We start from the raw sequence: 13036 nt of genomic DNA, 5'->3' as shown, positions 1-13036 counted from the left end.
TTTTTTGTTTGTTTGTTTGTTTGTTTTTGCAAAGACACTGGACTGATTTTGCTATTTCTTTCTCCAACTCATTTTACAGATGAGAAAACTGAGGCAAACAGGATTAAGTGACTTGTTCAGAGTCACATAGTTAGGAAGTATCTGAGACCAGATTTGAACTCATGGAGATGAGTATTCCTGGCTCTTAGTGTGGTGCATCTCTTTATCCACTGTGCCACCTCATAGCTGTTAAGGAGGTTGAATCAAATAACATCTGATACTCCTTCTGTTGTTCAGTCACATCCAATTCTTTATGACCCCATTTAGGGTTTTTCTTGGCAGAGATACAGCAAAATGATTTGCTATTTCTTTTTCCAGCTCATTTTACAAATGTATCACATCTCCCACCTCCATGATGTTTCATGACCTTTTTATTTCATTCTTTGGCCATTTTTCTGAAAGTATAATTAAGGTGGTCTAGTGATAGAACTATTTGTTCCCTGCAATGTTCCTTTACTTTACACATTTTCATATAACTAGTAAAGAATCCTAAGTGGGATTTGTCTATATAATAGCCCTAAACAGAAAATACATATAATCATTAGCATTTTCCTAAATGAAAATATTTTTCATGAAGAATTTAAGTGCTTGCTATGTATCAGACACTATGCTAAATGCTGGGAATAAAAATACAAATGTGTAAGAAAGTCTTCATTTACATTCTAAAGAGCTAACATTTTATTAGGGGAAAATATTGCATGTTGGGGAGGGAGCTAGAGTTAGGAAATAGGAAGAAAGACGAACAAGTTGATAATACACATGTAGCACCATGGCATAGAGATGGACTGAAAGGCATGTGATGGTCTGTTTCCAGGAAAAGTAAAGTGAAGGCTCATCTATCAGAACTCTGTATCCAAGGGAAAGGAGTCCAAGAGACAGCAGGAGTAAGAGAAAGGCTAGAATGCATGTGGCATGACATGGATACAGTTAGTGAGGAAGTTAGATGGCAGTCATGTTCTCAGCAACATAAATTGAAAGTTTACTGTCCGAGACATTGGATCCTTTTTTTTTTTAATAGCTTTTTGTTTTCAAAATGTATGCAAAAATAGTTTTCAACATTTATCCTTGCAACACCTTGTATTCCAAATTTTCTCCCTCCTTTCCTCCACCCCTCTCCTAGACAACAAGTAATCCAATATATGTTAAACATGTACAATTCTTCTATACATATTTCCATAAATGTGCTGCACAAGAAAAATCACATCAAAAAGGAGGAAAATGAGAAAACAAAACAAAAAGCAAGCAAACAACAGTAAAAAAAAGTGAAAATACTATATTGTGATCCAAATTCAGTCCCCCATAATCCTCTCTCTGGGTGCAGATAGCTCTCTCCATGACATGTCTATTAGAATTGGCCTGAATCACCTCATTGTTGAAGAGAGCCACATCCATCAGAATTGATCATTGTATAGTCTTGTTGTTACCATATATAATGATTTCCTGGTTTTGCTCACTTCACTTAGCATCAGTTCATGTAAGTCTCTCCAGGCCTCTCTGAAATCGTCCTGGTGGTCATTTCTTACAGAACAATAATATTCCATAATATTCATATACCATAATTCATTCAGCTATTTTTCAACTAATGGGTATCCACTCAGTTTCCAGTTTCTTGCCACTACAAAAAGAGCTGCTACAAACATTTTTGTACATGTGGGTCCTTTTCCCTTTTTTATGATCTCTTTGGAATAAAGACCCAGTAGAAACACTACTGGATCACAGGGTGTGCACAGTTTGATAACCCTTTGGGCATAGTTCCCTATTCTTCTCCAGAATGGTTGGACCAGTTCACAATTCCACCAATAATGCATTAGTGCCCCAGTTTTCTCACATCCTAGCCAACATTTATCATTATCTTTTCCTGTCATTGTAGCCAATCTGAGAGGTGTGTAGTGGTACCTCATTTCTCTTATCAATAGTAATTTAGAGCATTTTTTCATATGACTAAAATGATTTTAATTTTTTCATCTGAAAATTGGCTGTTCATATCTTTTGACCATTTATCTATTGGAGAATGAATTGTATTCTCATTAATTTGAGTCAATTCTCTCTATATTTTAGAAATGAGGCCTTTATCAGAACCCTTGGATATAAAGATTTTTTTCTAGTTTTCTGCTTTCCTTCCAATCCTGTCTGCATTGCTTTTACAAAAACTTTAAAATTTCATATGATCAAAATTATCCATTTTGCATTTCACATTGTACTCTACTTCTAAATTCCTTCCCTTTTCATAGATCTCTAGACTGAGAGGTAGACTATTCTTTGATTTTTTTTTTCTGAGGCAATTGGGGTTAAGTGATTTGCCTGGGCAGGGTTACACAGCTAGGAAACATAAAGTGTCCAAGATTGGATTTGAACTCAGGTCCTCCTGACTTCAGGGCTGGTGCTCTAATCACTGAGCCACCTAATTGCCCCATATCTGTTGCTTTTCTAGGTTGCTTATAATGTCACTCTTTATTTCTAAATCATGACCCCATTTCGACCTTATCTTGGTAATGGTGTTAGATGTGGGTCAATGTCTAGTTTCTGCTATATTATTTTTCAATTTCCCCAGCAATTTTTGTCAAATAGTTAGTTCTTATCTCAGGAGCTGTGGTCTTTGGGTTTATCAAACACTAGTTGGACTAGATTGACTATTGTGTCTTGTGAACCTAACCTGTTCCACTGATCAACTAATCTATTTCTTAACCAGTATCAATTGATTTTGATGACTGCTGCTTTATAATATAATTTTAGATCTGGTACAGCTAAGAGCCATTTGATTCTTGAAACATTGTAGTTTGTAGGCTTATATCCCAAAGAAATCTTAAAGAAGGGAAAGGAACCTGTATGTGCAAAAATGTTTGTGGCAGGTCTCTTCGTAATGGCCAGAAACTGGAAACTGAGTGGATGCCCATCAATTGGAGAATGGCTGAATAAATTGTGGTATATGAATATTATGGAATATTATTGTTTGGTAAGAAATGACCAGCAGGATGGTTTCAGAAAAGCCTGGAGAGACTTACATGAACTGATCCTGAGTGAAATGAGCAGGACCAGGAGATCATTATATACTTCAATAATAATACTATATGATGATCAATTCTGGTGGATGTGGCCATCTCCAGCAATGAGATGAACCAAATCAGTTCCAATAGAGCAGTAATGAATTGAACCAGCTATGTACAGCGAAAGAACTCTGAGAGATGACTATGAACCATTACATAGAATTCCCAATCCCTATATTTTTGTCCACCTGCATTTTTGATCCTTCACAGGCTACTAGTACACTATTTCAAAGTCCAATTCTTTTTGTACAGCAAAATAACTGTTAGGATATGTGTTACATGTATACATATATTGTATTTAATGTATACTTTAACATATTTAACATGTATTGGTCAACCTGCCATCGGTGGGAAGGGGATAGGGGGAAGAAGGGGGAAAATTGAAACAAAAAGTTTGGCAATTGTCAATGCTGTAAAACTTGTACACATGCATATAACTTGTAAATAAAAACTATAATAAAAAAAAAAAAGAAGAAAGAAACATTGTAGTTTGACCAAAGGGCAATTAATAACCCAATGAATAGAGTGTCAGGCCTAGACTCAGGAAAATTCATCTTCCTAAGTTCAAATCCAGCCTCAACATTTACCAGCCATGTGATTCCTGGGCAAGTCATTTAAATTAATCCTGTTTGCCTCAGTTTCCTCATTTGTAAAATAAGCTGAAGAAGGAAATGGCAAACCGCTTCAGTATCTTTGCCAAAAAAACCTAGAATGGGGATGTAAAGAATTGGACATGATTGAAATAATTGAATACAGCAATAACAATTAGACTTTTCATGCTTTTTGGTTTACACAGTGCCAGAGAATATGTGATTTAATCTTCATGGTAGCCTTGTGAGATGGTCAGTATTAGCCTCATCAAACTGTGTATTCCCTCTGATCCATTAGTGTCTCTAATGGATCTATATCCCAAAGAGATCTGAAAGGAGGGAAAGGGACTCACATGGGCAACAATATTTGTGGCAGCCCTTTTTGTAGTGGCAAGAAACTGGAAACTAAGTGGATGCCCATCAGTTGTAGAATGGCTGAATAAATTATGTTATGTGAATGTTATGGAATATTACTATTCTGTAAGAAATGATCAAGAGAATGATTTCAGAGAGGCCTAAAGAGACTTACATGAACTCATGCTGAGTGAAGTGAGTAGAATCAAGATCACTATGCATGGCTACAACAAGATTATACAATGATCAATTCTGATAGACTGGCTCTTTTCAACAGTGAGGTGGACCATTCAGACCAGTTCCAATGGTCTTGTGATGAAGAGAGCCATCCACACCCAGAGAGAGGACTGTGGGAACTGAGGGTGGATCATGGCATAGCCTTTTCACTCTTTTTGTTGTTATTTGCTTGCATTTTGTTTTCTTTCTCATTTTTTCCCCTTTTTGATATGCTTTTTCTTATGCAGCACAATAATTGCGGAAATGCATGCAGAAGAATTGCATGTATTTAACATATTGTATTACTTACTATCTAGGAGAGAAAGTAGGGAGAAGGGAGGAAGGAAAAAAATTGGAATACAAGGTTTTTCAAGGGTAGATGTTTAAAATTATCTATGCATGTGTTTTGAAAATAAAAAAGCTTGGGGCAACTACATGGCGCAGTGAATAGAGCACCAGCCCTGAAATCAGGAGGACCTGAGTTCAAATGTGATTCTCAAACATTTAACACTTCCTAGCTGTGTGACCCTAGGCAAGTCAATTAACCCCAATTGCCTCAGCAAAAAAATTTTTTTTTTAATAATAAAACTTTATATAAAAAGAAGAAAAAAGGAAAAAAGTATTAGCCCCATTTTACACGTGAGAAAATATTCTCAAAGAAGTTCTATGACTTGCTTAGGATTATCTAGCTAGAAAGCAGTAGAATCAGGGATCCCACCCAGGCCTTCATAAGCTAAATTCTAGACTTTCCCCCCAATACAACAGCTGCTTTTCTTAGGACCATAGCATCACAAATTTCAAAGTAGAAAGGACACCAGATGTCACTGGATCCAATCTTTTCAATTTACAAATGTAACACCTGAACCTCAGTGAGGTTAAGTGATTTGTTTGAAATCACACAGATAAATGCCATGAGCAAGGATTCAGACTCAGATTCCATGATTTTCGATTCATGTTACCTTCCTTTTCACTGTATTCTTTTCTTTTTATAGCTTTTTATTTTTTCAAAATACATGCAGAGATAGTTTTCAACATTTCCCCTTGAAAAACCTTGTGTTCCAAATTTTTCTCCCTTCCTCCCACCCCCACTTCCTCTAGCATCAACTAATTCAATATAGATTAAACATATGCAATTCTTCTAAACATATGTCTACATTTATCATTCTGCACAAGAAAAATCAAATCAAAAGGGGAAAAAATGAGGAAGAAAAAAACAAGCAAGAAAACAATAAAAAAGATGAAAATACTTTGTTGTGATTCTCATTCAGTTTATTCTTTTCTTAAATAAACAAAAAATATGAGCTAATTGGAGACCATTGATGCCAAGGAATTTATTGCAGTATTTATGTATTTCATAATCATTTAATAAGTAGAAAATTGTACTACCCTTGTCCTTATATATTTATCTTTTTTTAAAGTGCCATTGATGAAATATTTGAGTGCTGCATCTTTAACCCCATTTTCCCCATAAGTCATAGCTTTTGTTGCTTAATTTTGCATAGCTTGGTGCTTTATGGGAATACATAAATAGCAGAACTGAGTCCATAGCATCTTTTTGAATGAAAGATTTTGTATTTACACAGTGATTTATTCTTTTTAAGATCTTTTCATACATCTCATATCATTTGAATTTTATAATTCTACTGGTATTCCCTCAAGTGCTCTATTGCTCTATATGCCATTTTTGTGACTTTCTTTGACTCTCTTCCTTGTTTACGATTCCTTAAAAATATTGTCTTCCTCATTAAAATATAAGTTCTCTGAAGTCAGGAATTATTTTGTTCTTATATTTGTATATCTAGCATTTAGTTGAATACTAAGTACATATTAAGTACTTAATAAATGCTTGTCATCCATCCATTCATTCATTATCCCATTTTAAGGATGAAAAAATTGAAATACAGAGATGCTTTGTAATTTGCCTAAGGCTCACATCCATTCATTTGTAGAGCCAGAGCTAAACCTGATATCTCTGGATTCCATTTCATTATATCATATTACTGCCTCAACCTCCACCCCCATCTCCACTCCAACAAAAGACCTGTAGTTGCTTCCTCCACTTCAAAGCAGAACTGATATATAATATTTTATTTTAAAATATCTTAAAGCAGGGACTTGGCTATTGAATTAAAGATGTAAAGTGGAAAAACAAGAACTAATACTTAAAAATGGATTATAAGTCAAAAGGGGTCATTTTACAGTTATATTTATAATAATTTAGTACATAACAATAAAGATTTTCTTTATTTACTCTGATTACTATTCTTACATGGTGCCTTCTAAATGTCTGCACTAACAGACACAAAGTAACAATAACAAGAATAATGATGATGGTGAAAGTTTCTACAGCCATGATAGTAAGCTACATATCTACACTTTGCAATCTGGACAATTTCTCCAAATTTTATCTTGTCAGCTGTCACATACAGCCAAATCTTTTTTTCATAGATCAAAGCTCTCAACATTTGTCAGTTCACTGGGAAAAAAAGTATAGGCTATAAGTCCTATACTTTTTCTCCCAGTGAACTGCTTTTCCAATTGAACAAGTATTCTAGGAGAGCTGGGTTGCAGCTCTGAGAGACCCTTGCCTTATAGCCTTCGAAGATTTTCAAAAACATTTAGTGTAATCCCCCACACACCATCTTGTACTCATTGAAAACACACAAATTCAAACCAGATGAAATTATGTATGATATGCAAAGAATGCTTTCCTTGTGCTCCAAACTTAAAAACTCCCCTGTGAATCAAGCCCAGGAAGATTCCCCTCTAGTTCACCTGAAAAACTGGTGAGTTGGAACGCAGATGGGGACACAGGCTCACACCAAGTGCTATCCAGAGCAGACAGGGGTTTTCTCTCCCCAAAGATGGCATTCCAAATGTGAGAAATTTTCACATTACATAGAAAATCAAACTATCTCACTGTAGACTAGTCTAGCTGGTTTTGTAGCTATAAAATCAAATGTTACTTCTGATGAGTTTTGATGAGATTCACAGCAAAATCTCATATGGATCCAACCATACTGGCCATTATGCCCCCAGACATACCACATTCCTTTCCTTCTCCATATCTGCTCATATCACTCCATTCCCTTTGCTTGGAATGCCTTCCTTTTTCTCTTTACTTTGATTCTTTTGGTTACTGCAGCCCACAATGAGAATGTTCATATAATTCATATAATAACAATTATGTGAGAAATACCATGGCATAATGGATAGAGAGTCAACTTTAAAACTAAGGAACATCTGGATTCCAGTCCTGCTTCTGACATATTCTGACTGTGTAACGTAGGGTAAATCATTTAATCTCTTGGTGTTCCTGCTCTTTAAAATAATAAGTAGCAGAGGAATGCCCATCAGCATTGGTAAAGGATATTTGCAGGTCTAGTCTTCATCCTGATAATGATAGCTGACATTTGTGTAGATTTAGCAAAGCACTTTAGCTATTTTATAGTATTTGAAATATATTACCTTTATATTTTATAATTTATGTACATATTTTATAAATAAATATAAATATTTTATGAAGCACTTCTCATAACAACTCTGTGATATAGACTATATCTGTAGAAAAAAATCCCACAACCTAGCACCATTTCAGTGGGAAGATTTCAGTGGGAACACCTGCTCTGTCTACTTGTGTGAACTGTGGCAAATCATTCTACCTCTGTGTAGAAAGTCACTTTCCTATTTTTTTTTAAAAAGTGGGTTGGACTAGATGACTTCTGAGATTCCTTCCGGGTTTAAAGTCTTGTTGTGCTCAATTTTTCTTCCCTCCATTTGACATTAAATCTCTTATTGTTTGTATTCCAAGGCAGTTTAGTAGTTCAATGAATAGAATTCTGAGCTAAGAAGATCTCAGTTCAAATCTGGCTTCAGATGATTTCTAGTTCTATGACCTGGGACAAGTCAATTAATCTCTCTCAGTTTCAGTTTCCTCATCATGTAAATTGGGTATAATATCAGCTATGGCAAGTAATCTTACTGTTACTGAAGTTAATGAAAGGTGATAACAATATGGTTTGTGTCCATAAAGATAGAGGTGCTAAAATGTCTTATGAGACCCACTCATGTTTCATTTCTTAACAATAAAATATTTAATTGTCAAAATTTAAATATAATTTTAAAATAAAAGAATTTTTAAAAATTAAAACTTAATTTATCAATTGTTGATTTTCTTTCATAAAGATTTAATATGAATGGCAGGATTATTGCTTTTATTTAAAATGTCTATTCATGAATTCTGATCTTTAATAAATGTCTTCTCTAAACATAAAATAATAATTATAATAGCATTTATGTCCCAGGCTTATTGTGAGGATTAAATGGGATGACATTCATAAAATACTTTGCAAATATTAAGGTACTCTATAAAGGCTATCATTATTATCAAAAGGGCTTTTTTAGGAGATGTATTTTTACTTCTCGGTCAGTCTTTAGAATGTTGTACAAATTCTATCTCCTTAACTGAGCCACCTTTAAAATGTAACAGATTTCACTAGTTGGTTAGAGAGAAAAGGAAAACTCAGCTTCTTTCTGCTGATTCAGAGCTTTCCTGAAACATGCTGTCCAGATGAATATAATATTGCTAACTGGCTGTCAGTAGCACAGGCTTTTTTAATGTTTCTGTAGCATTGATGGTAAGCCCGTCCTAATTTAGCCACATTCTTTTGCCAAGTTGTCCTTATAATTAGTGACATGATTTGTGATACAGCTGCCTCAGGGAGAAACTGCAGGTGTACAACTTTGTATTTTCTTTTCTATGCCAATCTAATCAGTAAATAATTATTAAATGCCTACTGTGTGGCAGGCCCTGTGCTAGTTACTGGAATATAAACGCAAAAAAATGAAATCATCTCTTCTCATGAGGAATTTACATTCTAGGTGGGGGGAGACTACAGGAACATATATAAACATGTACAAAATTAATACTTAGAGAAAATAAATATATGAAAAGTAGTAGATAACAAAGTAGTTTGAAAGTGAGGATGTTAGCATTTGGGAAGAATCAGGAACAACTTCATGCAAAAGATGGTGCTTGAGCTACCTCTTAAAGAAAGGGACTTTCTGCAATGGAAGTGAGGAGAGAATGTGTTCCATCTGTGGAAAGGCATTGACAGGGCAGATGGAGTGAGTGCTGGCTGTGAAAAACAGAGAGAAGGCCAGTTTGCTGGATCACAGAGTGCAAGAGGAAGAGTAACATCCTTCAGGACTGTGAGGGTAGAGTAGAAACAGGTTATGAAGGGCTTTTATGAAAGGTTTAACAGAGCAGGCAATATTTTTATCCTAGAGGCAATAGGAAAACACTGAAGTTGATTGAGATGAGAGCAAGTGTCACATGGTAAAATCTGTGATTAAGGAAATTTTCTTTGGTAGTTTTATGTAGGGTGGATTGAAGGGAGACCAATTTGGAAGGTGTTTCAATCACTAAGGCAAGAGAGTCTGAACTAAGGTCATAGCTCTATGAATAGAGAAAAGGGATAGGATTCAAGAGAAGACATGGCAATCTCAAATAGTAAGACTTGGAAAGTGATTAGAGATGTAGAGTGAGGAAGGATGGGAAATGAAGGATAATGCTGAAATTACAAAGTGGAAGACCAGAAGAATGTTGTTGTCTCTTATAAGAATAGTGAAGTTTGGAAGAAGGGAAAATTTGAGGGAAAAATGAGTTCAGTTTTGGACATGTTTAAGTTGGTGATGTCTCCAGGATATTTCTTGAAATATCCAATAAGCAATTGGTGATGTGGGACTGAAGCTCAGGGGAGAATCTAAGACTGAATATGTATCTATATAGATATATAATCACATATGTATATATACAAATGTGTATACATCTGTGAGTCATCTGTATAAAGATGAAAGTTAAATTCAGTAGAATGAACATGCATGAAGGAAAGAAAGAGATGAAAACTTATTATCTCTCCATCCTAAGCAAGTGAACTAATCAGTCCCAGACACTATAATGAATGATTCAAAGACTGTGGTAATAATTTCATTCTTCTAAATTAACACTATACACTTTTTACAAAGAAATAGTTTTGTGCAAAATGCCAAACATAGTCAATTATATGTAGTATACAGTCTTTAATCTTATGAATCAGCACATAACCTTTTTATATTAACAAGATTCTTGTTTTCTGAAAGTTCTCCCAAAAAAGTTGGAAATTGGGGCCAGAGAAAGGGGAAACATATGAACTTTTTGCCAGCAAACTGGAATTTCAGTGTTCCTGTTGGAATGCCGGAAAGTACACTATGTTTAATACAGTCCTGGAAACAAAAATGAGGTCCTTGATGTGCAATGAGACAGCTGGAGGAGAAGACACATGTTTAAAGAAAGTGCAGAGAGAAAAGGAAGACGTACCAGAGTTGATTCATAGATGAAACCTAACACACACATGTTAGATTGTGCCCCAGGGATGTACTGTTTGCAAATAATTTACAGAGTTGGCATTCCAGTCTCACAGTTTAAGTTGCTTTCAAGAAGAGGTGAGATTCAAGTTAGAGCAGTTAGGAATCAGAGCCCATTTCTCCTAGTGCTTTTCTTTAGTATGCTTTTGCTATTGTTCACTGAAGGCATTTTTTTATTCTCAAATAGTTTAGGGTCTTCTTTGATCCAACTTTACTACTAGAGACCCTAAAATGAGGGAAAAGAGGTTCTTAAATAATTTTCTTCCTGAGTGTTATCATGGTGATGGTGATGATAGACTTATGAAATATTCTTTAGAGTTAGAATAGTGAAGGCTACTCTAGTAAATTTACTGTCCTTCTGTTCTGTTCTCAGGATCAACATTTTAGGGATGAATCCTTTGGACACCCCCTTTGACAATGAATATTTCCATGGTCTATGTGAGAGAGTTCGAGATGGAAATACTGGGATCTATTATCGTAAACCCTGGAATGTGGCAACTCTAAACTATGATGTAAGTTTCTCCACAGACCCTACCAAATCATCCTGTAACTTCTCAGAATCTAGTTCTAAAGACATCAAAAAAGACCTTAATTAAATAAATTTCGTGAAAAAATATTGAGTGAAATTTTGCAAATAAGAGAAATAATTAGTTGAATGCCCAATAGTTCTTACATTCATTTTATTACCATCTCAGAAAAAATCTTCAAATCAGCCATAATCCAAAACAATCATTTTATGATGAACTGACCTTCTTCAATAAATTTAAGAAATCCATCACCAACTATTTTAGAATAATGAGAAGAAATTACTGATTGGTAGAAATGATAAAACCTATAATGTGATGAATAATGATTTAAATGGTGATTATCTTGATATTCATTACTTGACTTAGAGTAATGATTCTGTAGCTATTACCCTGCCCTTTTATCTTAATATCCACTTTTTTTCTAACATCTTGTGAATGTACTTCAAAATTCACTCATTGACTAATGAGTAATGGCTAATTGACTAATAGCTAATACAATCTTATCATGTTCTACCACATTAGACTAGAAAATAGCCCTAAATAAGCTGTCACTGAAATCTGAAATCTTAATGTCTTTTTTAGAGGCTTGCATAACTTTTCTAGAACTATACTTCAGATAAGGAGTAAGGAGTACTTAATGTTCTTTCTAGATTTTCTCTGGGGTTTATCCCCACTATGGATTAAGTTTATTTAGAAAATTCTTATAACAGTGGAGGTAGGAAAGAAAAAAGTTTGGGAAAGAAATGAGGCACTACTTGAAAAAAGTTTGGAAATGGGAAATGGAACATCAAATTAGTTATGGATCCCATACAAATGTAGGTGTCAAAAACCTTTTTGGTGGCTCCTTGTGACATTAGGATTACCATTATCATTTGTTTGTACAAAACTCATTTTTCTTGTACCTTATGTCACCTTGGAATGGAAAAGAAGAAAGAGAAGAATGATGAAGGAGAAAGGGGGAAAAAAAACCTATATAGTATACCTTCTGTTCCATACTGATTCACAGGAGGATTTTTTTTTTATTTGATTTTGATTTGATTTGATTTGATTTGTACCTGATACAAAAAATAGATCTGTAATGGACTGAGAAAAGTCATGTAGACCATTTTCCTGATTTCAGCCTGGACTGTGTGAGAAATAATAATGTCCTGTCCTTTTTTTAAAAGATCCATAGAGTGATAAAAACTACTGAGATAACTGGAAATTAGTATGGCAGAAATTAGGCATGGACCCACACAACACCATATACCAAGATAAGATCAAAATGGGTCCATGACCTAGGCATAAAGAACGAGATTATAAATAAATTAGAGGAACATAGGATAGTTTATCTCTCAGATTTGTGGAAGAGAAAGAAATTTGTGACCAAAGATGAACTAGAGACCATTACTGATCACAAAATAGAAAATTTTGATTATATCAAATTAAAAAGCCTTTGTACAAACAAAACTAATGCAAACAAGATTAGAAGGGAAGCAACAAACTGGGAAAACATCTTTACAGTTAAAGGTTCTGATAAAGGCCTCATTTCCAAAATATATAGAGAACTGACTCTAACTTATAAGAAATTAAGCCATTCTCCAATTGATAAATGGTCAAAGGATATGAACAGACAATTTTCAGATGATGAAATTGAAACTATTACCACTCATATAAAAGAGTGTTCCAAATCACTATTGATCAGAGAAATGCAAATTGAGACAACTCTGAGATACCACTATACACCTGTCAGATTGGCTAAGATGACAGGAAAAAAATAATGATGAATGTTGGAGGGGATGCAGGAAAACTGGGACACTGATGCATTGTTGGTGGAGTTGTGAACGAATCCAACCATTCTGGAGAGAAATCTGGAATTATG

The 13036-nt window shown here is 34.7% G+C and overlaps 1 protein-coding gene across 1 annotated transcript in view; it reads left to right on the top strand.

Moving 5' to 3' along the window:
• C9 (complement C9) overlaps positions 1-13036 on the top strand; it is a 42655-nt gene that overhangs the window by 8935 nt on the left and 20684 nt on the right. Inside the window, exon 5 of the mRNA XM_051971029.1 lies at positions 11022-11160. Within this exon, the coding sequence (XP_051826989.1) occupies positions 11022-11160 (139 nt within the window). The remainder of the gene's footprint in view (positions 1-11021; positions 11161-13036) is intronic.

The sequence above is a fragment of the Antechinus flavipes genome, chromosome 1 (genome assembly GCF_016432865.1).
Source record: "Antechinus flavipes isolate AdamAnt ecotype Samford, QLD, Australia chromosome 1, AdamAnt_v2, whole genome shotgun sequence".
NCBI classification, from domain to species: Eukaryota; Metazoa; Chordata; class Mammalia; order Dasyuromorphia; family Dasyuridae; genus Antechinus; species Antechinus flavipes.
This window is presented reverse-complemented; position numbering and strand designations above follow the sequence as displayed.